Source organism: Chrysochloris asiatica, unplaced genomic scaffold (assembly GCF_000296735.1).
Source record: "Chrysochloris asiatica unplaced genomic scaffold, ChrAsi1.0 scaffold00266, whole genome shotgun sequence".
NCBI lineage: Eukaryota > Metazoa > Chordata > Mammalia > Afrosoricida > Chrysochloridae > Chrysochloris > Chrysochloris asiatica.
Genome location: NW_006408784.1, coordinates 936,624 through 958,081, shown reverse-complemented (window position 1 = coordinate 958,081; position 21,458 = coordinate 936,624). Strand labels below are relative to the sequence as shown.

The 21,458-nt window shown below is 47.9% G+C and overlaps 1 protein-coding gene across 2 annotated transcripts in view; it reads right to left on the bottom strand.

Annotated features, from left to right (window-relative positions):
• MYO18A (myosin XVIIIA) overlaps positions 1-21,458 on the bottom strand; it is a 103,651-nt gene that overhangs the window by 25,166 nt on the left and 57,027 nt on the right. For both annotated transcript variants that reach the window (XM_006874187.1, XM_006874188.1), the window contains exons 11-21: positions 20,793-20,969; positions 20,539-20,629; positions 20,079-20,271; positions 19,289-19,375; positions 17,114-17,255; positions 16,803-16,962; positions 15,811-15,997; positions 15,296-15,539; positions 12,159-12,268; positions 3,789-3,854; positions 470-598 (exon numbers count right to left, since the gene is read on the bottom strand). In XM_006874187.1, the coding sequence (XP_006874249.1) occupies positions 470-598; positions 3,789-3,854; positions 12,159-12,268; positions 15,296-15,539; positions 15,811-15,997; positions 16,803-16,962; positions 17,114-17,255; positions 19,289-19,375; positions 20,079-20,271; positions 20,539-20,629; positions 20,793-20,969 (1,586 nt within the window). The remainder of the gene's footprint in view (positions 1-469; positions 599-3,788; positions 3,855-12,158; positions 12,269-15,295; positions 15,540-15,810; positions 15,998-16,802; positions 16,963-17,113; positions 17,256-19,288; positions 19,376-20,078; positions 20,272-20,538; positions 20,630-20,792; positions 20,970-21,458) is intronic.

The window sequence follows — 21,458 nt, the reverse complement described above, 5'->3', positions numbered from 1 at the left end:
ATTTCATCTGCTTTATTTGCTGCCTGATTATTTCCAGCACCCTGGCCTAGATATGCTATAAAACCTAATCTTGCTGAAACACAAGAGGCGGCAGTGTTGGCTGTTTTATGGACTTGCTAATAAGAAAAGGAGTCGCTGACACAGCTCCTTAATCTTCATGGAGCACCCTATGATCCAGAGCTCACCTTTGCCTGGTCCCTGCTTCCCACCACATCCCCTAGAGTCCTCCACCCAGGCCACACAACTCCGCCCTAGGACACCAGCTGGGATACTTGCTGGCACCAAGGGAACTAGCTGCCATTCCCCACCCTGGCTCAAAGCATGCTGTCCCTAGGTTGCTCCTACCGCTTCTCTACATAAAGATAACTCATCCCCAAGACTAGCCTCCTGCCCCTGCATGTTCCTCCAAGCCCCCCACCCCACCCCAGGAACTCGGCTACACCCATCTAGGCTGGGGAGTGGGAGGCACCTTTCTCTTCTTGAAGAGCTGCCGGGCAAGGTAGCCTCTGCAGGCCGCCTGAAACAGGGTCAGGTTCCTGCTGGTTTGTTCATCCCGCTGTTCCTCTAGCCTTGCCAATGTGCCTGCCCGGAAAAAGACCTGTGGAGAAGCAGGCTAGGTGAGGGGAGGAAACAGGGCCAGGGCAGTCCAGTGAAGTCAAGGGAGGAAAGGTAGGAAGCTGGAAATTCAACTGCCCAAGAGAGAAAGGGAGGGGTGAGAAGAAGCAGCACGGAGAAGGCCCAGCACTGAGGGCTGGGAGGTTTTGGAGGGGGAGGAGTAAGGTGAGAAATCTCACTTCAAAGAGAGATGAAAGGAGAGGGACGATACCTGGGGCAAGGAAGTAAATAGAACAGTCACTGGTCAAACAGGGAGAGTTCTTTCTTCAGCAACACTGGTGGTGGCTGCCCGCAGCATGGCCAATGCCCCACTCCCACAGCAGGGCCCACCACTTCTGACATCAAGATGCCTGGGGTCAGCTGAAGCGGAAGGGGTGGGGTGTATGTGTGTGTGAAAGCAGTGTGCAGAGGTAGAGGTGGGGAGGAAGAGGTCTGGGGAATGAGACGCTCCTGCCCCTTCTCCTAAGCCTCCCACTTGGTTTCATTTCAGGTCATGTGCCAACACCCACCCCCACTCACAGGTTTCATCTTCTCTTGATGAAGCCAATGGGGTGGGTGGGGGCTGGCCCAGTCAAGGGACCTGTCATACAGGTTTGGGGGCTGAAGGACAGAGGTGTGAGGAGCCAGCTGGGCTGCCTCACACCCAGCCTTTCCTCTCCCTCTTTGGAGTTCTCAGCTGGGGCCAGTTAAGTTTTCCCTATTAAGAGAGGAGGAAGATGGGGGAAATGATCAGGAAAAAAAAGACTGTGGTATCCTTGAGAGAAGGCAAAGGGGCACCTAGGTATAGGTCTACCACCACCCTGCCCAGTACATAGAGCCTGCCTTGTGTAGAGCAAAGAATGATGATGTGGTTCCTTGGGAAATACGGTGATGTAAATGTGCTTACAGTACCCTAAGGCCTCCCTTCAGGGATGAAGAAGGGAGAGAACTGAGACTTTCTGCTGAGAAAACCGTGTCTCTGGTGACTCCAGAAAAGCCTAGAGCCCTGAGGCTGACCCGGGAAAGCCAGCTGACTATGATTCCTCCATTCCCCAATCCCAATACAGGGCTGCACACCTGGAATTGCTTGCAGTCTCTTTCGGGACTTGATCCCTACCTGTGGCTTCAATTTCTCAGTATGTGTGAGCCAGAAATTCCAACAGTGGGTAGGAAATATCCAAGTTCCCTGCTTCTCCATCCAGAAGTAGGCAAACATGATGCCTAGTCAGTACTTATAGCTAACTGACTAGAAGGAGTGAGGTACCAGGATGAGGCTGAGAATGGCTCAGAAACACAATGGGAAAAGACTGCTGCCAGACTTGGGCAATGAGCCTCAAACCTCTCTTGAACAGCTGTATTTTGGGTGGCTAAATGTTCTTTTGAGTGTCAGTGAAAGCTCCAGGCCATTTCCTCTCCAAAATACCTATTCCTACCAAAATTTACAATAGTAGGAGGCTCTCCAAACCTTCAAACTCTCAGGTGGGCTCAAATTAATACCCTCTTTCTCTGATGCAATGTGAAGACGGGAACACAGGGAACCTTTGCTCACCAGCCAGTGTGGACCACAGCCTAGAAGGCTTGAGCTTCCTTTTCCAAACCAGGTGAGAGCAAACATTGAATCTACCCCCACCTCTGCCACACAGCTCCAGTGGGCCCTGGGGCTTACCTGCCTCAGCCAGGCACCTGGGATGATTCAGGACTCTAGAGGGCCTGAGACGACAGTGGGCAGAGGGCTGGCCTGTACAGGCCCTCACCTGCCCTAAACATGCATGGGAACCTAGGAACTGGCTTGGAGGAAGTACCAGGACACCTGGTGGAAAAGTCCTATTGTGAGCCACTCCAAGGAGAAACCAAGGGGCTGGAGTAAAATCCTTGATTGCAGGAAGCCCCAGGGAGGAAGCCCATCTAGCCACTCGTGAGCTTAGAAAAAGCTGAGGAGGAGAGCTGTGGGAGAGGAAAAAGGTAAAAGTGGATCCAACACAGCAGAGGCAGAAATAGAGAAATGAGGTAGAAAGAGAATGGGACCACAAAAGGCAGAGAAAATAAAGAATGAAACAAAGACAAAAAGCAGTGCCAGAAATCAAGGCATAGAGACCAGTAGGGACTGCAAGGACAGACAGGAGAAGGGAAAACCAAGGACAGCTGAGACAAAGATAGGATGACACAAAGAGACAGAGACAGAACGGGAAAAGGAAAGGAATCCACAGTGAGGGAGAGGGCAGAAGAAACCAAGAAAACGCCTCAGAATGCAGAACAGGGAGAGGGCCAGAGAGAACAGCGGACAACTAATATTAAATCCTTTTCTGCGAGCTGCTTCTTCTATTTCACAATCCTTTTGTGTTCCTGGGACCCAAAGTTCCTTCCCTCTTTGCTGACAGGTAGACAGGTCTAGACTGTCTTTCTAGCTCCCAACTGCTTCTCCTCCCACCTCAGCCCTTAGAGCACATACGTGGATGTCGCCCGTCCAAACCTTCTATTCTTGGGGGAGAAGGGCAAGCAGGACTCCCCAGCTGGCAGAAGAAACGCTTAGCTGACCTTTTGGTGTGGAGTGATGCAGCAGACTGGCACCCAGGGGCGGGCGTGCCTGTCTTTTACACACCACGTTCCTTTCCAATGAAGAATTCGGCTTGTGGGCAGGTGATGGCGGCACAGTCTCATCATGTCCTGCTTGTTCTATTTTAACCTGTCAGTGCTAGACCACTCACCAAAGGAGACTCTGCCCTTTGGACCATTCAGCCTATTGCCTTTCCTGTTTCATTCAGCAGCCCTCTTCTCCCAGAGCTCAGTCCTTCTGTCTACCCAACACTCCACATCAGGGCTCAGTCCAAGTGCAGAGCCATCCCTCCTATCCACTTTCTCCTAACATCACTGGCTCCCGGCACTGAACAAGCCAGTTATTCAGTGGGAGGGGAAGTCAAGTTTGCTGCAGCTGCAACATTAACCTTCTTGGCCTCTGGCTCTGAAGGGGCAGCTTGAGAGGAGGAGTAGTTCCTGAGGGCTAGGGATCAAGACTCAGAAGGGACTCTAGGAAGTTCTGAAGTCTGACTGAGCAGGGAGAACAGGGTGTGTGTGTGTGTGTGTGAGAGAGAGAGAGAGAGAGAGAGACAAAGAGAGAGAGAGAGAGAGAGAGCATCAATTGGTCAAGGGGGACCAGAGAGGGTGGACCTAACTGTCCTTATTTTGAGGGAACTCACCCGGCTCAGACCCATGCAGCAGCTGCTCTTCTCAAGGTCCAAAGACTCCAGCAGTTCCTCCACTGCCTGCAGAGAGACACCTCTGTCAGAGAGCCCTCCCAGGGACTCCCCATCTCCATGCAGGGATTTCCACCTCCTTTGTTCATTCATTTAGTCAGCCAGTCAATCATTTATTCAATAAACACCTCTTTGTTCCTTTTAATTTCTTATTGTGCTTCAGGTGGATGTAAATTTCAGAGAAAATTACTTTCCCGTTTGATGACGCATTCCATAACAGTAGTTGCATTCCCCATGTTTCTGCATTCTCTCCATTTCTGCTCGGAGTCCCTATTTCCTTTCACCTGGATTTTCTACTCTTTTCTGCCTTCTCATCTTTGCTTTGGGGCAAATGTTTTCCTTTTAGTCTCACATGGATGATCATTCTAAGGAACATGTTCATCTTGAATGTCATTGTTCATTTTATGGGTTGTCTACGGTTTGACTGAAAGATGGTCTACAGGAATGGTTTCAATGTTAGGCCAGAAGGGTGTCTTAGGACCACAGTCTCAGGGGTTCTTTCAGTCTCTATCAGACTATTAATGATGATCTTTGTGTGTGTGTGTGTGAATTGGATTTTTTGAACTACATTTTTCTCCTGCTCTGTCCAGGACTCTTAAACAAACACTTTCGATGAATGTCCATAGTGTCAGGCACTGTGCTAGACTCTGGGAACATAATGATGACTACAAGAGTTCCTGTCCTAGAGGAACAAATATCTTGTTGGGAAGCCAGACAAGTGAGATAGTGAAGTATACAGTGGAGGAGGCATCAAAGTCAGACAAGGAGATTATGGAAGGCACAAATTAGACAAGGGGATTATGAAAGGCTCCTTGGAAGGGTGTTGTTTGTACTAAGTTTTCAGATACACGTAAAAATCAGCTGGACAACGTACGGGAGAGGGACCAACCAGCACAAACAAAAGGCACGGGAGTTAAAACAGCAGAACACACTGAGGAAACTCCCAGTAGTCCCTACTACCTGAAACAACTTCAGATGCAGCTAGAGAGATGAACGTGGCAAAGCATGGGAGGCCCTAGGTGATGGAGGATTCTCTCAGGGAGGGATATGATCAAATTTACAATTTACAGAAATCTGACTTGGTAGGATTAGCAGTGGAACACTGTCAGTACCAGAATATTGAATATCGAAACATAATGAAGGGCATGAGAATATTGTCAGATACAGTGCCAGAATATGAGTCCCTCGGGTAGGAAGACACTCAAAATATGACTGGGGAATAGCTGCCTCCTCAAAGTACAGTTGACCATGATAACACAAATGGAGTAAAACCTTTGGGACCTTCATTTGCTGATGGGGCACAATTCAAAATGAAGACAAAAAGCTGTAAACATCCATTAATAATAGGAACATGGACTGTACGAATTATGAATCTAGGAAAATTAGAAGTAGTAAAAATTGAAATGGAATGCATAAATATTGACATCCTAAGCATGAGGACTAAGGTGTGCCTGACCCAAGACATGGTATTTTCAATAACCTCATATGCATGCGAAAGCTGGACAGTGAATAAGGAAGACCGTAGAAGAATTGATGATTTTGAGTTATGGTGTTGGAGGAGAATATTGAAAGTGTCATGGGCTGCCAAAAGAACCAATAGATCCATTTTGGAAGAAGTGCAGCCAGAGTGCTCCTTGGAGGCCAAGATGGCCAAATTTCATCTCTCATACTTCGGACATATTGTCAGGAGGGAGCAGTCACTGGAGAAAGATATCATGTTTGGAAAGGTGGAGGGTCAGAGAAAAAGAGGAAGACTCCCAACGAGATGGATTAGCCAAGTGACAGCATCGATAGACTCAAGTGTGGCAACAGTAGTGAGGTTGGCCCAGGATCGGGCAGTGTTTCATTTTGCTGTGCACAGGGTCACTGTGGGTCGGGACTGACTCGATGGCATCTAACAACAAGCATTAGTGAGCTAAAATGGACTGGTATTGGCCATTTTGAATCTGACAATCACATAGTTTGCTGAGAATGACAAATTGAAGAGGAATGGCATCATATTCAACATCAAAAAGAGCATCTCAAGATGTGTCTTGAAGTACAACTCTGTCTGTGATAGGATAATATCCATACGCCTACAAGGAAGAACAATTAAATACGATAATTATTCAAATTTACGCACCAATCACTAAAGCCAGTGATGATGAAAATGAGGAATTTTCTTCAGTCTGAAATTGATCAAACATGCAATCAAGATGTATTGATAATTACTGGCAATTGGGATGCAAAGGTTGGAAACAAAGAGGAAGGATCAGTAGGAAAATATGGCCTTGATGATAGAAACGATGCTGGAGATTGCATTATAGAATTTTGCAAGACCAATGAGTTGTTCATTGCAAATACTTTTAAACAGCATAAAACACGACTATACACATGGACCTCATCAAATCGAATACACAGGAATCAAATCAACTACATTTGTGGAAAGAAAGAGTGGAAAAACTCCATATCATTAGCCAAAACAAGGCCAGGGGCAGACTGTGGAACAGATTATCAATTGTTCTGTTTCTAAAGCTGAAGAAAATTAAAACAAGTCCAAAAGAGCCAAAATATGACCTCAAACACATCCCACCCAGATTTAGAGATCATCTGACGAAATGATTTGCTACATTAGACACTAAAGACTGAAGACCAAAAGAACTGTGGAATGATATCAAGAATATCATACATACATTGGCTCCTAAAATGGGGGGGGGGGTACTATAAAGGTACAAAGTAGCTGGATTACAAGTTTTCAAGAGGGTGTTTAGTTTGAAAGCAAGGAGGGGGAAGGAAGAATCCCCACTGAATAGTTTTCATCTTGTCTAGATGGGTCTGGTGAAAGGAGATGAAGATAGGATTCTTTTGATTCAATAGTGAGTAACTGTTATCATGGCTAATTGCAATTGTCACAACTGTAAAGGTCAAAGATGTGTAACAAAAAGGGGGGAGTGGTTAATCTTACATTCCAGGAACAGAGGACTGTAGGACCATCAAGAAGGAAGAACATGAATGGAATGTGGGATCTTAACCAGAGAAACAGTAACACCAGAGATGGAGGCAGAGGGAATGGCATGGAGAGATAGAGCAGCTGAGGACTCCAGACTCGTGGAACGAGAAAGGCTGTGTGCTGGTAGGCAGGTGGTTGGTTTGCAAAATGTGCCTTTTGACTGTTAAAACTATATATTCCTGCGTGTTTTTGTGTACATAAAAAAATCAAACAAACAGGGAATAGAGGTAAATATTGTTATCTAATGGTACATGGGGGTGACTGTGATCAATGCAATGAAACAAAATACAATTGGTTGACTGTAAAATCGCTGTTCTGCCATATAAACTACCACTCAATTCACCATAAAGACAAAAAAAAAAAAAAAAAATCATATAGGAAGAAAGCAAAGGTCATTAAGAAGACAACAAAGGAAAAGATCAAAATGAATGTCAGAAGACATAATGAAATTTGTTCTCCAGAGTAGAGATACTAAAGCAAATGGAAGAAATGATGAGGTAAGAGCTGAATAGAAAATTTCAAAATGCAGCTCAAGAAGACAAAGTCAAATATTATAACAAAATGTGCAAAAGCCTGGAGTTATAAAACCAAAAGAGAAGAACACGCTCAGCATTTCTCAAGCTGAGGGAACTGAAGAAAAAATTCAAGCCTCGACTTGCAATACTGAAGAATTCTATGGGCAAAATATTGAATGATACAGAAAACATCAAAAGAAGATGGAAGGAAGACATAGAGTCACTGTACCAAATATAAATGGCCAATGTTCAACCATTTCGAGAAGTAGCATATGATCAAAGTCAATGATACTGAAGGAAGAAGTCTAAGATGCACTGAAGGCATTAGTAAAGAACAAGGCACTGGGAACTGATGGAACACAAATTGAAATCTTTCAACAAATGGATGCGGCATGGGAGGCACTCACTCATCTATACCAAGAAATTTGGAGGACAGGTATCTGGCCAGATGATTGAAAGAGATTCATATCTGTGTTTATTCCAGAGAGGCGACACAAAGGAACATGGAAATCATCGGACAATATCATTAATATCACATACAAGTAAAATTTTGCTAACGATAATTCAAAAGTGGCTGCAACCATACATTAACAGTGAATGCTCAGAGGTTCAAGCTGGATTCAGAAGAGGATGTAGAATGAGGGATATCATTGCTGGCATCAGATGGATCTTGGCTGAAAGCAGAGAATAGCAGAAAGATGTTTACCTGTGCTTTATTAACTATGCAATGGCTTTTGATTGTGTGGATCATGACAAGCAATGGAGGACAACATTGCGGAGAATGAGTATTTTGGAACATTTAATTGTGCTCATGAGGAACCTGTACCTAGACCAAGAGGCAGTTGTTCAAACAGAACAACGGAACACCGAATGGTGTACAATTAGGAAAGGTGTGTGCCAGGGTTGTATTCTTTCACCATACTTATTCAGTCTGTATGCTGAGCAAATAATTCGAGAAGCTGGATTATATGAAGAAAAATGTGGCAATAGGATTGGAAGAAGACTCATTAACAACCTGTGATATGCATATGATTCAACCTTGCTTGCTGAAAGTAAAGAGAACTTAAAATACTTATTGATGAAGATCAAAGACCACACCTTCAGTATGGGTTGCACCTCAATGTAAAGAAAACAAAAATCCTTACCACTGGGCCAATAAATATTATTATAGATGAAAAAAAGATTGAAGTTGTCCAATACTTCATTTTGCTTAGATCAACCATCAACACTCATGGAAATAGCAATTAAGAAATCAAATGATGTATTGCATTGGACATCTGCTGCATAAGACTTTTGAGAGTGTTGAAGAGCAAAGATGTCAGTTTGAGGAATAAGGTGCATCTGATCCAAGCCATGGTATCTTCAATAACCTCATATGCATGTGAAGTTGGACAGTGAATAAGAAAGACTGTAGAAGAACTGATGAATTTGAGCTATGGTGTTGGAGGAGAATATTAAAAGTGGACTGCCCAAAGAACAAAGCAATCTGTGTTAGAAGAAGTACAGCCAGAATGCTCCTTGGAAGTCAAGACGGCCAGATTTTGTCTCTCATACTTTGAACATATTATCAGGAGGGACCAGTCCCTGGAGAAGGATATCATGTTTGGTAAAATGGAGGGTTAGAAAAAAAGGAGGAAGATAACCCCAGTGAGGACTGGCACAATGGCAGCAGCAAATATTGTGAGGTTGGCACAGAACCGAGCAGTGTTTCATTCTGTTGTGCATAGGTCACTATGAGTTGGTACTGAATGATGGTACCTAACAACAACAAACTTGGGAAGGGAGTACTGGTGTGGTACTGTGGGATAAGCACTTGACCACAAGGTTGGTTTGAACCTCAAGGTCAGCAGTTCAAATTTACCAGTCGCTCTTTGGAGATCCTATACAAGGTCTCTATGCATTGGAACTGACTTGATGTCATTTAACAACAACAACTTGGAAAGAAGATGGATAGAGACCCCTATTTAGGCAGTTATTTCAGTAAGCCATAGGAGAGGAAAGTATCTCGACCCAAAGGAGAGAAAGGAGAGGAGAATGCAGTAGATATTAGAGATAGAGGTACTATCGTTGTAGATACCAGAGGCATAGGGAGGGATCTAGGGATATGCTAAGGTTTCTGACTTATGTAGCTCAACAGATAACGGTGCTAGTCCCTAAGGTAAGGAATACAAGAGAAAAAGTAGGTTTGAGAAGAAATAAAATGTGTTTGCTTTGAACAGACTGAATTTGAAGTGCTGTAAGGTAGACAGAGAAGTCCAGAAGGCAGCTAGAAAGAAAAGTGTGTCTGGAGCATGGGAGAAGCCTGGGCTAGAGATATTGATTTGGGAATCATCAATATATATGCAGTAATTGAAGTGATGGGTGTGAATGAGGTTTTCCAGGAAAAGAATATAGAATAGAAAACACATATAGTCAAGGACAGAGTCTTAGGAGAGTGAGATCTTTAAGTAAGAGGCAGGTGGAAAAGAAGGTCAGAGGGACTAAGAAGGAAAGAATGAAAACAAGTGGAAAACTTAGAGTGGCATCAAAGAAACCAAGCAGAGAATGTTTCAAAAAGAATGGTGTGATCAACAAAGTATATTGTTAAGAATTCAAGCAACATGAGGATATAGAAGTGCCCATTGACGCTGACAATATGGAGGGCATTGGGAGATGAGAAGACCAGTCCCAAGGTGTCAGGGAGTAGAAACCAGGCACCTATGGGTAGAGAAATGAGTGGCAGCTAGGGCAGGGGTAGCAGGAGGAAAGTAAGTATTAGACAATGCTTTCAATTAACTTGATGGTATAAGGCAGGAAAAAGAACAATAGTCCAGCATGAGAAAAGGTTGACAGAGGCTCCTTTCAGAGAGGAAAGTCTGGGGAATGTTTATCCACTGAGAAATAAGAATCTGCCTGTAGAGAAGAGCAGAAAGGAGAGAGAAGAGTCAAGACTGAAGGAGCCTGTTTCTGGGGAGGATGAAGGGAATGAAGTCTAAAGGGATTGGATCAGAGGAGGAGGAAAGCCTGGTCTATGAAGGCAGGAGAGAGGGAGGGAGGGACAGGAGGCAGGAGGAGGGAATTTATACAGAAGGTAGGTGAGGAAGTTGAATCTTCAATTTTATTAGCATTTGGAGAGAAGGTTATCTGCTGAGTGTTGGATGGAGTAGGGTCAGGGATTTGAGGAGAAAATTGGAGAAAGGATAGCAGGTAAGGAGCCTAGAATATGAGGATGGGGCATATGGAATACTTGTTGGGCAACTCAAAGGACTCAGCTGAGGTGGGAGACCATGAACTTGCTAGAATTTAAGTCCACACAGTTGTAGTACTTGCATAATTTTCCTCCACAGCTGCTGGGAACCCAAAAGGAAGAGTGTAGACACCCAAAGCCTGGCCCTTCAGGGTGGGCCTATGATAGGGCAGGAGCTATGAGAGGGCTCAGGAAAGCTTAAGATGATTAAGGGTAAGTGACTGGAGGGTTAAATCAAAGCAGCAAGGCTGAATAGAAAAGAAGTGAATTCAGAAAAGACTTGACCATCGAGAAAAAGGAATGGTGTCCAGAAATGAAATGTCTTGATTGAGTCAAAGGACAGACGTACTGAGAGGAAGACATGCGTGAGAAGCACAGGTAGGAAGGCAGCTGGGTCAGAGAAGGCCAACCTGCAATTTAAGGGTTCGGAGGCAGAAACCAGGGAGGACCAGGTGTTGGGTGTAGCCATGAGTGGGAGGCTGGAGTGGACGACAAAGGACAAGGGGTGAGTCATCCACATGCACACCAGGACTTCCCTGGACAATGGTGGGCCTGGGAATGGAGAGATCACCGAGACCTCCATGAATGCTGGTCCATGACTCAGGGGTGAGGGAAGGTAGCACACAGAGAAAGGGAGGGTAGCACAAATCCTACAGAGTACCCTTCCTTTTAGGGAAGTCATCTTAAGGTCTCAGGTGCCTTCAGAGTTTATTGAGTGCTAAGGCCAGAGCACAGTGAAGAAGCTCTCTGAGAAGCTGCCTCGGAAGAGCAAGGTGTGAGCAAAGTCTGGCAGGGAGACATGTCCTTTAGCCATGAATTTACCAACTTAAGCTGGTAAGAGGCTCTTGAACCTCATGCTCAAACCTGGCACCAAGGAGGTCTTACCCTACCAGTATTCCTCCTAGAAGAGATGCTTGCTGCCCCTAGCTTGATTCCTGCTGCAGGAAACAGTGCTTGACTTGGAGGGCAAGGCTGAGGACACAGGTGCCACCAGTGAGGCATACCAAACACTAGTTGTAATCTGACACCTGGGAAGCCCTGATCTTGGATGGTTGTCTGACTTCCCAAGAGGGTTTTTGTTGTTAAGTGCCTGTATAGGGTTTCTGAGGAGCAGCTAATCTTCTGGTTAGCAGTCCAGTGCTGATCTTGTATCACCACCCTAAAGAGGGTGGTGGTGGCTGTGTGCCATGGAGTCGGTTCCGACTCATAGCGACCCTGTACAGGGTTTCCGAGGCTGTAAATCTTTATGGAGGCAAAAAGCCTCATCTTTTTCCCGTGGAACAACTGGTAGTTTTGAACTGCTGACCTTGCAGTTCGCAGCCCAATTCATAACCGCTACGCTACCAGAGCTCCTTCCCTAAAGAGGGTAGCTCCTTTCTAATTTTTACGGTACATGCCCCAAGTTGCCTTCCCCATACTCTCCTATCCTGGCCCTAGTTGGCCAATCCCAGAAGGAGTATGAACAAGGGACCAGACCTGCTCTTTCTAGGGAGGAATGATAAAGACATCTGGGGAAGGGTAGCTGCTTGAATGGGTCTGAGTAGAGGAGATGGGTCTGGTGGGATTCTAAGGTCAGAACCTACCCGCCTTTCATCCACCACAATGTAGTTGCGCCCATGTTTCTTGGTCAGGTGTGGGGCCAGGACGTCGAAGCGGCGGCGGAACTCAGAGAACACCATGTGGTCGGGGTAACCTAGAGAGAGATTTGGGTCAGTCAATGCCTCATTTGCTCCCAGCTCACCCCAGTAGCCACTGGGGCCCAGGAAGCCAGCATGGAAAGTAGACAGGAAGAGTTAGCTGAAATGGAAGAAACAGTTGCGGTGGAGAGCTGGCAGTTAAGGCAGGCTAGGGAAAGGAGAGCTAGGAAGAAGGAGGCAAGACAAAGGAGAGGAAACCAAGGGGACAATCCGGGCTGCTCCACAGTGGAATGTAGATGTTAGCTGCCATCAAGTCAGCCTTTGACTCATGGCATCCCCATGCCCAACAGAATAAGATGCTGTCTGGACCTGGACTGTCCCCATGATCGATTGTGAATCAGACTGTTGTTGTGATTCATAGAGTTTCCATTGGCTGATTTTTGGAAGCAGATCACCAGGTCTTTCTTCCTAGGGACATTATGGTGGTAAAAGACTGGGTGGTCTCTAAGGTCCCTTCTCGTCCTCAATGTCTACGACTATGACGACCTGACGAGAAAAGTGACGTGAGGATTAAAAAAGGCAAAAACAGAGCATCAAAGTAGTTGAAAGGCTTAAAGTCTGTTCTAACTTATGATCTTGTGACCTTGAGTCACTCAACGTCCCTGAGCCTCAGTTTTCTCACCTATAAAATGGAGACACTACTACTTTATCTCACCTGGTAGTCACGGGGATTAAATGAGAAAATAGATTAGCAATAGTTTGTCTTAGTTGGGGGCATCTGATAAAATGCTCCCTTCCCTTCCTCAGCCCACTGAGGGCTGTCCTCCCTGCTCTTGAGCCCTAGGTCAGGTGACCAAAAACACTTGGAGGTCCTCTCTTACTGATGAGACTTACTATCTGAGAAACGAGTTTTGGTGGTTCAACAGTTAGACACTAAGCTGCTACCCAAGAAAGTTGGCAGTTTGAACCCAACCAGTCACTCTGTGGAAAAAAACTTTGGCCACCTGCTCCCAAAAAGATTCAGCCTGGAAAAGCCTATGGGGGCAGTTCTATGTCACATGGTATCACCAAGAGACAAAATGGACTCAATGGCACCAAACAACAACACTGTGTGAGATGCGAGTGTAGACAGACCTGCCTAGAGGTCAGGAGGAGGAGGAGATGGCATCTAGTGTGGCTTGAGGTCAGGATGGTCAGTCAGCAAGAGGTTACACTGAATCACCCTGAGCACACCAGGGCCCATGTGGAGGACCAAGAGATTCCTTGTGCAGAGTTAGAGAATTACAGACTAGAAAGGACCACAGGCCCGATCCAACTCATCTTCCAAACATGGGAAAACTGAGGCTCGGGGGGGTTGGAGTGACTGGCTTGCTCAGGGCCACAAAGGCTGCAGCTGGAGGCAGAGCTGGGCTCCAAAGCCAGGTTACTGACAGCCAGTTGGGGGCTTGCTCCACTGTGCCAGGTTAGCCCGCTCTGGGAAATCCTCCAACTGGGAGATGAGGCTGATGCATGTGCCTGATAATTGAAACAGGAGGCGGGGGCCGCTGAGGGGCCAAGACAAAGTGAGCTATTGATTGTATCTGAATTGCAATTAAATTGATGGGCCGGGATAGCAGGTCCGGACGCCTGGCATCTTAATTAATCATCAGCGCTATCGACGGTGGCTGGGGGCCGGAGGAGAGGAGGGGGGCCTGCTGCTGCTGCCTCATCGATCTGCTTGTTTGAGTAAAGCACATTGATTTTGGTTCAGAGCAGTAACAATCTGGTTTTGAAATAATAAACACCAACTCCATATCAAGACGTGGGGACAGAGCCATGATTTATTTTGAGCAGGGCAGGGAGCCCGTTTCCTGGCTTTGGCTGCTGAGAAAAGCATCCCCTGTGGGGATGTCTTGTGGGGACCCGGTTGTGGGTGGCTGAGGCTCTATCTGATTATCTAGTTAAGGAAAAGAGGGCAGAACTCTGGCACAACCCATAACTTCTCAGGCAAACCAAACCTTACTTGAGAGGAAAGAACTGTAGAGTCAGTCTGGGTCAAATCCCAAGCTGGCACTCATAAGCTGTACCACTTTGGGCAAGCTACTTACTTGGCCTCTCTGAGCCTCAGTTTCCTCATCTGGGGAGGACAACAGTACCTACCTCACCAGGTTGTTATGATGCGGATTAAATGAGTTAATACATGTGTAGAGTTTAGACCTGGTGTGGTGCTATAAAACACTGGATAAAGCATTGGACCTCAAGGTTTGTTTAAACCACAAGTTCAAGCTCACCAGCTGCTCCTTGGAAACATACACAGGGTCTCTATGAGTTGGAACTGACTTAATAGCCCTTAACAACAACAGAGTTTAAACCACAGTCTCGTAAACACTAAATAGTTTAACAGTGTTAACTATTATCTTCTCTGTCCCCTCCTCTGTTGTTGTTGTTAAGTGCCGTCGAGTCGGTTCCGACCCATAGCGACCCTGTACAGGGTTTCCGAGGGTGTAAATCTTTACGGGAGTAGAAAGCCTCATCTTTCTCCCGCGGAGCGGCTGGTAGTTTCGAACCGTTGACCTTAAGGTTCGCAGTCCGATTCGTAGCCACTACGCTACCAGATCCATAAAAAGGGTGGTCTTTCTGACCTTTTTTTGGGAATTTGAAATACTTCAGACAAATTTAATGCCCAATTCTCAGTGGTGGTTGGCCTAGCCTTTGGTTGGCACTTTAACAGCAATTGCTCCACACTGGCATTTGCTCTGTGGCTGAAGGCAAAGCTGAGCCACTTGGGCAAGGGCTGTGGTAAGCAAGGAGCTATAGGGACAAATGGCAGGGTCTATGGGGCAGGCAGGGGAGGGGAGCATAGAGAACTTGAATACTGAAGGGAGACAAGAGGAAAGATTAGTGGGATGGAAGGCAGTAGAGAAAAGAGCAGGCTGTGGGTCAGCAGAGCCTAGAAGAGAGATTTCCTCAGAGGAGGCACCAGCACAGAAAAGAGAGTGAAAGAAATCATGGGCCAGTCCTGAGGCAGAAGGACAGAGGCAGAGGCAGAGGCAGAGGCAGCTCCAGAAGACAGAACCAGGAATAGAGAGAGTAGGAAGTCCCACCTTGGCGGTACATGCGCATGGCATCCAGCAGGCGGGAGCCACGGAGCTGGGCACGGAGCAGGGGCACATCGAGTTGCAGGAGTCCAGTCTCGCAGTGGTCCCCTGAGGGCAGGTCCAACTCACTGCTGCTGCTGACTCGGCGGGAGGAGGAGGACCGGGGCTCCCCAGCCCAGCCTTCAGCCAGAGGCAGGAAGCAGTGCACAAAATGCAGCTTTGACTTCTTGATGGTGTCAATGAGGGCATCCTGCCAAAGGGAAAAGCACTGCCCTCAGTGGGCTCTGATGGCCGTGCCCAGGGGAGCAGGATTGGTGCCAGCATCTCCACTCTTCACAAGGTGGATGTCTCACCAAGGTCCAGAGATACTAAGCCTAGACAACTCTACCCTTCTGAGGCCTGGGTGTGCCTTCACAGGCAGCTATAATGAAGATCCAACCAACAGTGGATAAGTCAGAGTGGGATTCTTATGCCCATAATGCCCAGGCCTACCATCATGGGGCCTGGGTTGCCACACTCACCACCTGTAGTTTAATCTGGATGCACAAGGACTTCTTCTTGACAGCCGCCATGCCTGTGGTAAAGGTCTTCCGCATGCTGGTGGCCCGGCGCAATGCCAGCTGTGAGCCGCCCTCCAGGCCCGCAATGGAGCCTGACAGCACCGTGGCGCTGCCTGCCCGGCCCAGAAACAGATTGCTGATGATTTTTCTGCCAGAAGTGGGAAAGTGAGGAGGGAGGGAGGGAAGAAGGGTGGTGAAGTCACATTTATGGAATAATAGAGACCATCCCTCCTCCTAGATCCTAAGGTACCAAACAACCCCACACACAGTAGTGGCCAGGGGCCTGGGTTATCTGGGCTGGGGCTGCATGTCCCATACCCTACAGACCAACTGCAGACAGGCTTTCAAATAACAAGAAGAGAAAACTAAGGGTGGGCAGGAGCTGAGAAGTAGGCAGGGATGAATCAGAGGATGGCTACCTGGACTCCTCCATCAACAAGCAGGAAAGGGAGTTTTTCAATATGGCAGGTGAGACTCCAGTGAAGCATCTTCCCATATACTGTACAATTTACTTATGTTCACTGTTCATTATCTGTCTCTCCCCACTAGAATGTCAACTCCACAAGGGCAGGGATTTGGGTCTGGTTCAACACTAGCTGCCAAAAACCTACAAGAGTCTCTGTCACAGAGTAGGTGCTCAGAAAATAGTAAAGTATCTGTTGAATAAATGAATGGAAGACAGGGATTATATGATGGAGGGTTTCCAGGGCTACCTGTGACTTCTCTGAAGAATGTGGGTGTCATTCAAATGTAGGATTACAAGGCTCTTCAACCATGTCTGTTGCCTCTCTCTATTTTAGGACACCCCCATGCTCTCAAGATCAACTAGTCTTGACGGCTGCCTCTCCAGAAATGGAGGCCGTCTGCCTTGGTGGGAGGGGATCCTGAGACACCCAAGGGGAGGGAGCCTAGGAAACAGGCCTGAGGGTGGACACGGGCAGTGGTGTTCTTACTTCTGGGAATCCTGCAGGAGCCGGGGGGCATTCTGGGTGGCTGGGTTCTGCTTGGTGTAACTCAGCCAGCCAGCCACGTTGTATTCTACCCAGTTGGTGCCATGACTGTGGCCCAGGAGAAAGTGGTGAGGTTTGCTGCTGCGCAGTAGGGGGCTGTGGCCTGAGGGTGGGAGAAGCAGGGTTCAGATTATCATGGCATAGATACAAAGCCCAGGGACTTCATGAGCCCCTGGGGAAATGCCAGCTACTCACATAGACCCCATATAGGTAGTCCTCTGGAGAGGAAATAACCTTCCAGGGAGGTTACCTACCTTTTTTGTCACCTTCCTGGGGGCCATAATAGGAGAAAAGGCGCTCCAGGAGGGCATCCTCAGAGGCCCCTGGCACCAGAGCCTCCTCTTCTAGTAGCCATAGCAGACCTCTGGCCTCATCTGTACGAGCCAGTGAGCGGACCTATGGGAGAACGTAAGAAACCCTACCCTATCACATGGGAAAGGAGCCAGGACTCTAGGACCTAACCATACACTATAAACACACTCACTCACTCACACACACACACATTGCAGTTCCTGTCACTCCTTGCTGACACCTCTGAGGAGGAAGTAAGTAGCAGCAAATGGAAAGATCAGAAAGAAACCCACAGAAAAAAATTATTCCCAGGACTCAGATCCAAAGTTGCCAAAGACTGAAGGTTTCTTATTAACCCAAGTTCACTTCCAGAGGCTCTCTCCAACTTTGTCCTCTACAAGGTCCAAAGAGGCTTGTGCCAGCCCTATATTGACCTCGCCCCCTGGACATCACACCTCAAAATAGATTCAAAGGAATTTAGTCTGTAAGGCCTGGGCACAGAGCATGACCCTAAGAAAGCTCTCAGCAAGTGTTGGCTGTGGGGTTGTGACCTCAGAGGGGAGAGTCAAAGAGGTTCAGGTCACTGCAGATAGGCTCACAGCAGGGTGATAAACTCAAGGGCCAAAGTAAGACAGGTGATTAAATGGATGTGGCAGTCAGAAAGGATGGAGTCTGGGGAAGGCTGGAGAGCAGGCGTACACATCCAAAGGGAGTGAGTGCTCCTCAGCTCCAGCCAATTGCTATCCTGGAAGGACCTTGGTCTAGTGCTGATAAAGCTTCCAATTTTTCAAAAGAAGATGGAAATCTTTAATTCTGATTTTTTAATGCATCATGCAGGCCAAACAAAGTAGGCCTGTGGAATTTCTATGGGATTCTCAAGTCTTCCTTATGCAAGAAGGACTAAACTTTCCCTGCACTCATTCTGGTCTGACCTTGGAAGAAAAGCAAAGTGAGAGAGGTAATATTTTTCCTGAATCTCCTCCCAATAGCTACTCAAGGGAGCTGATGTGGTGTCATTACCAGAAAGAAGCAGAATGTGGCCAAGGACCAACGGGCAACTAAGGTACTCCAGTGGCTGGAGTTGAGTGGCAGAGACAACAGGGAGGGCATCAGATGGTGAGTGGTAGGCTGGGCACTGGAGGCCCCACTCTAAGGACCATTTGATACAGAGAGGAAGGATGGCCAAGCCCCTTTCACATGTACTGTCTGATCCACTGCTACTCAAAAGTCACCTGTACAGACTTCCCCATATCTCTTAGGAATGGCAAAGGCTCTGGAGAACGCCTGCCTCGGGAGCCCAGGTGTCAGGAAAAAAGACATCCAATTTCCCTGGGGAGATGTGGTACTTGGGCACTTTAAGTATTGATCCCAGGGGAGACTGGCTCACCACTGGGCCCTGCCCCCTTGTACTAGCTAAGCAGGGCCTTCCCACCAGGCAGAAGCAGAGAGATCAGCAGCCTTGCAAAAAAAAAAAAAAAAAACGCCAATTCTCCAATAAAGCATTTTATGCAATCCCTCTAATTAAGGACAATCACCAACTGCCAAGTGCTCTTCAAGCCATCAGTTCCCCTTGGCACCAGGGTGCCCAAGACAACAGTGACAAAGGGTGACAAAGCCCATCCCCGACATTGAGGGGTGAGGGTTTACCCCTGTGACAGCCCTCCAGTGGGCGTTTTATAAATGGCACTTTTTCCCTGTCTGAGCAGAATGCTGCCTCCTTGCCCTGCTCTGGTGGCTCCATCAGTTCTCTTTCTGGGGACTCTGGGAGGGAGTGACTATGTCTTCCAGATTTATTCAGACCCTCACCATTTCCGAGTAGGCACCAGTGCTCCTGGCAGATATGCTTGAGGCTCGGTCACTTGCACAGGGCAGGGTCTGAGGCTCAGCCAGCTTCCCACCTGGCTCAGACACCACTGTGCTGAGGACCCTACTGTACCAAGGCAAAAGTACCACCCTTCTGGTAGAATGCACGTTTGAGCTCTGTGGGGTAAGGGCCTCGGGGACTTGGCATGTAAGGGGCTTGGTATCTGAGAAAGATGGCCAGGCTATCTCAGTCCACAGTGGTGACATCAGCAGCAGAGCGAAACAAATGGAAAATGAGAGAAAAGGCTAGCCCTGACCATTGCTGGAATTCCTACCAGGGACTGATGGGAAGCTTGGTCCACAGCAGCCACAGAATCATCTGTGGCTGGCTCCAAGTCATCAAACGCCAGCTCAATGTTCTCCTAGAAAGGGAAGCAGAGCAATAGTGAATACAAGGGGCCATGTTTGGGGGTGCAGGCAAAGAGGGAGCCCTGGGGTCCACAAATCACAAGCAGGAAGCAACTCGCCCCAAATTACCAAGTGATACAAAGCTCCCAAGGTACCACATTATATTTTGGTACAACTGAAACTCTTCCAGCTCTTTTTACACTGAGTTTAAGACAGGTTGCCTGCTACTCACATCAATTGGTTAGGCAATGTGGAATAAGTCTGCCTTCAGTTTTACACAATTAGCCTTGAGACACTCGAAGACAGCTGTCATTTTCATCCGGAATCTTCTCTTACCCAAGATACATACCCTTTCCAGTTTGTTCAATTCACCTTGATGTGAAATAGGACTTCCAAATCTTGTCCCATGTGGGACACTCTCTTATGAAGGGTCCCTAACTAATCAACCATCATCTTAACAGATGGAAGGAAGAGAGTAGGGAAAGTGGGGAGACTGACATTGGGTGGGTTTAAACCTTTAGGTTAGTAGCTGAGAACAAACTACTTATGCCACTCAGGGACCTCCAGAGAGCAAAGAGGGCAGAAAAATGAAGAGAAAATAAAGAGCTGGGAAGACCAGCCAGCAAGAAGATGCCCTCCCTGGGGATGCCAGTTCTGAGACAAGGCTGGCTCCTATTGAGGTGGGGTGTCCTAGGCAGGGCTGAGGATGAGTACTACCTCCTTGTATCTTTCCAACTCCTGCACAAAGGTGCGCTCGTGGAACAGTCTCTGAAGCCGGTCCTGAGCGTAGTTGTGACACAGCTCTTCAAAGGAGGCTCCACGGGCTGTCCCTCCCTGCTCAGGGTTCTGGAAGCCTGGAGTGTCCACAATCATCATAGAGCACAGCGAGTGCTGGCTGGACTTGAGAGCCCTTCACAGGAAGAACCTGCTTCAGAACAGGCCAGGGCAGCACCACCGAGCAGACCCCACTCTGCCCCAGGTGCCCCAGCAGTCCCAGCCCACCCCAAGCCCAATCCTCTTCTCTGCCCAGTTGTCCCAGGACCCTGGCAAGGACGACAAGACTGTCCTCCCTCCAGCCCATGGGGACGGTGAGCCCTCTGCTGGTGGAGAACGGCTCTGCTTCAGCACTTCACCAAAGCAGGAGGCAGGGGAGCCTCTGGGTGCCCCTGGCACTCACCTATTCATCAGGGAGATGAGAAGGGTGAAGAGCTCACTGTAGAGGCCAGAAGCCATGCCCTCTAAGCACTCCAGGGCACTCAGTTTGGGACCTGGGGGCAAGAGGAGCAGTTAATCTTCTGCACCCTGGGACTCCCCACCTGGGTATGCCGTCTACCTTCCCAGGTCCTGGGGATGGGTCTCTCCCCTTGACAGAAGCATCCAGTCACCCCAGCAGTCTCCCCACTTTAGCTCAGGGCCCCCAATCCCACATACCAGTGCCATCTCCCAGACCACTCTCCTCGGGGCCCTGGCGGAAGGAGGTGGAGCGCTGGAGGGTGCCACCCTTGTGCTGGTGTTTAAATATGGCTGAGGAGAGCTCCTCCAGGCTGCAGCCCAGCAGGTATGCGGCCTTCTGGGCCCACTCATGGCGGGCAAACTGCTTGCGTCCAGCTAGGGGATGAAAAAAAGGAACTGGTATCTTGAGACTTTCTCCTTGGGCCACTTGATGGCCACTGTGCCCTGTGGCTCCCTCACTGCCATAGCATTTTTATAGGGGAGTGGGTATCTTCTAGCAGGAACAACCAGCTCTGATGACACCAGATGGGCTTCAAGCAGAATGGGGGCAGCCAGCAGCTGCAGTGCTTCCTTGGTCCCTTGGGGATGGAGAAAATGAGCAGGTCCCAGCAGAGGAGGTAACTCCACACTGCTGCCATCCAGTCAGTGGAAAAGATCATCTCCTTCAGAGGGGCTAGCTCCAGGGGTGCCAACCACGGAAAAGGGCAATGTCAGAAGATGAACCAACCTACTTATAACAAGAGCTACATGTGCCTGTAGGGGACTTCTCACAAGAGCAGTAGTGCCCCCCCCTTACTATGAGTGCAGTAAGACCCTCTTTTCCCCCAGGCAGCTGATTTTCAGAAGACCACAGAAACCCACCCA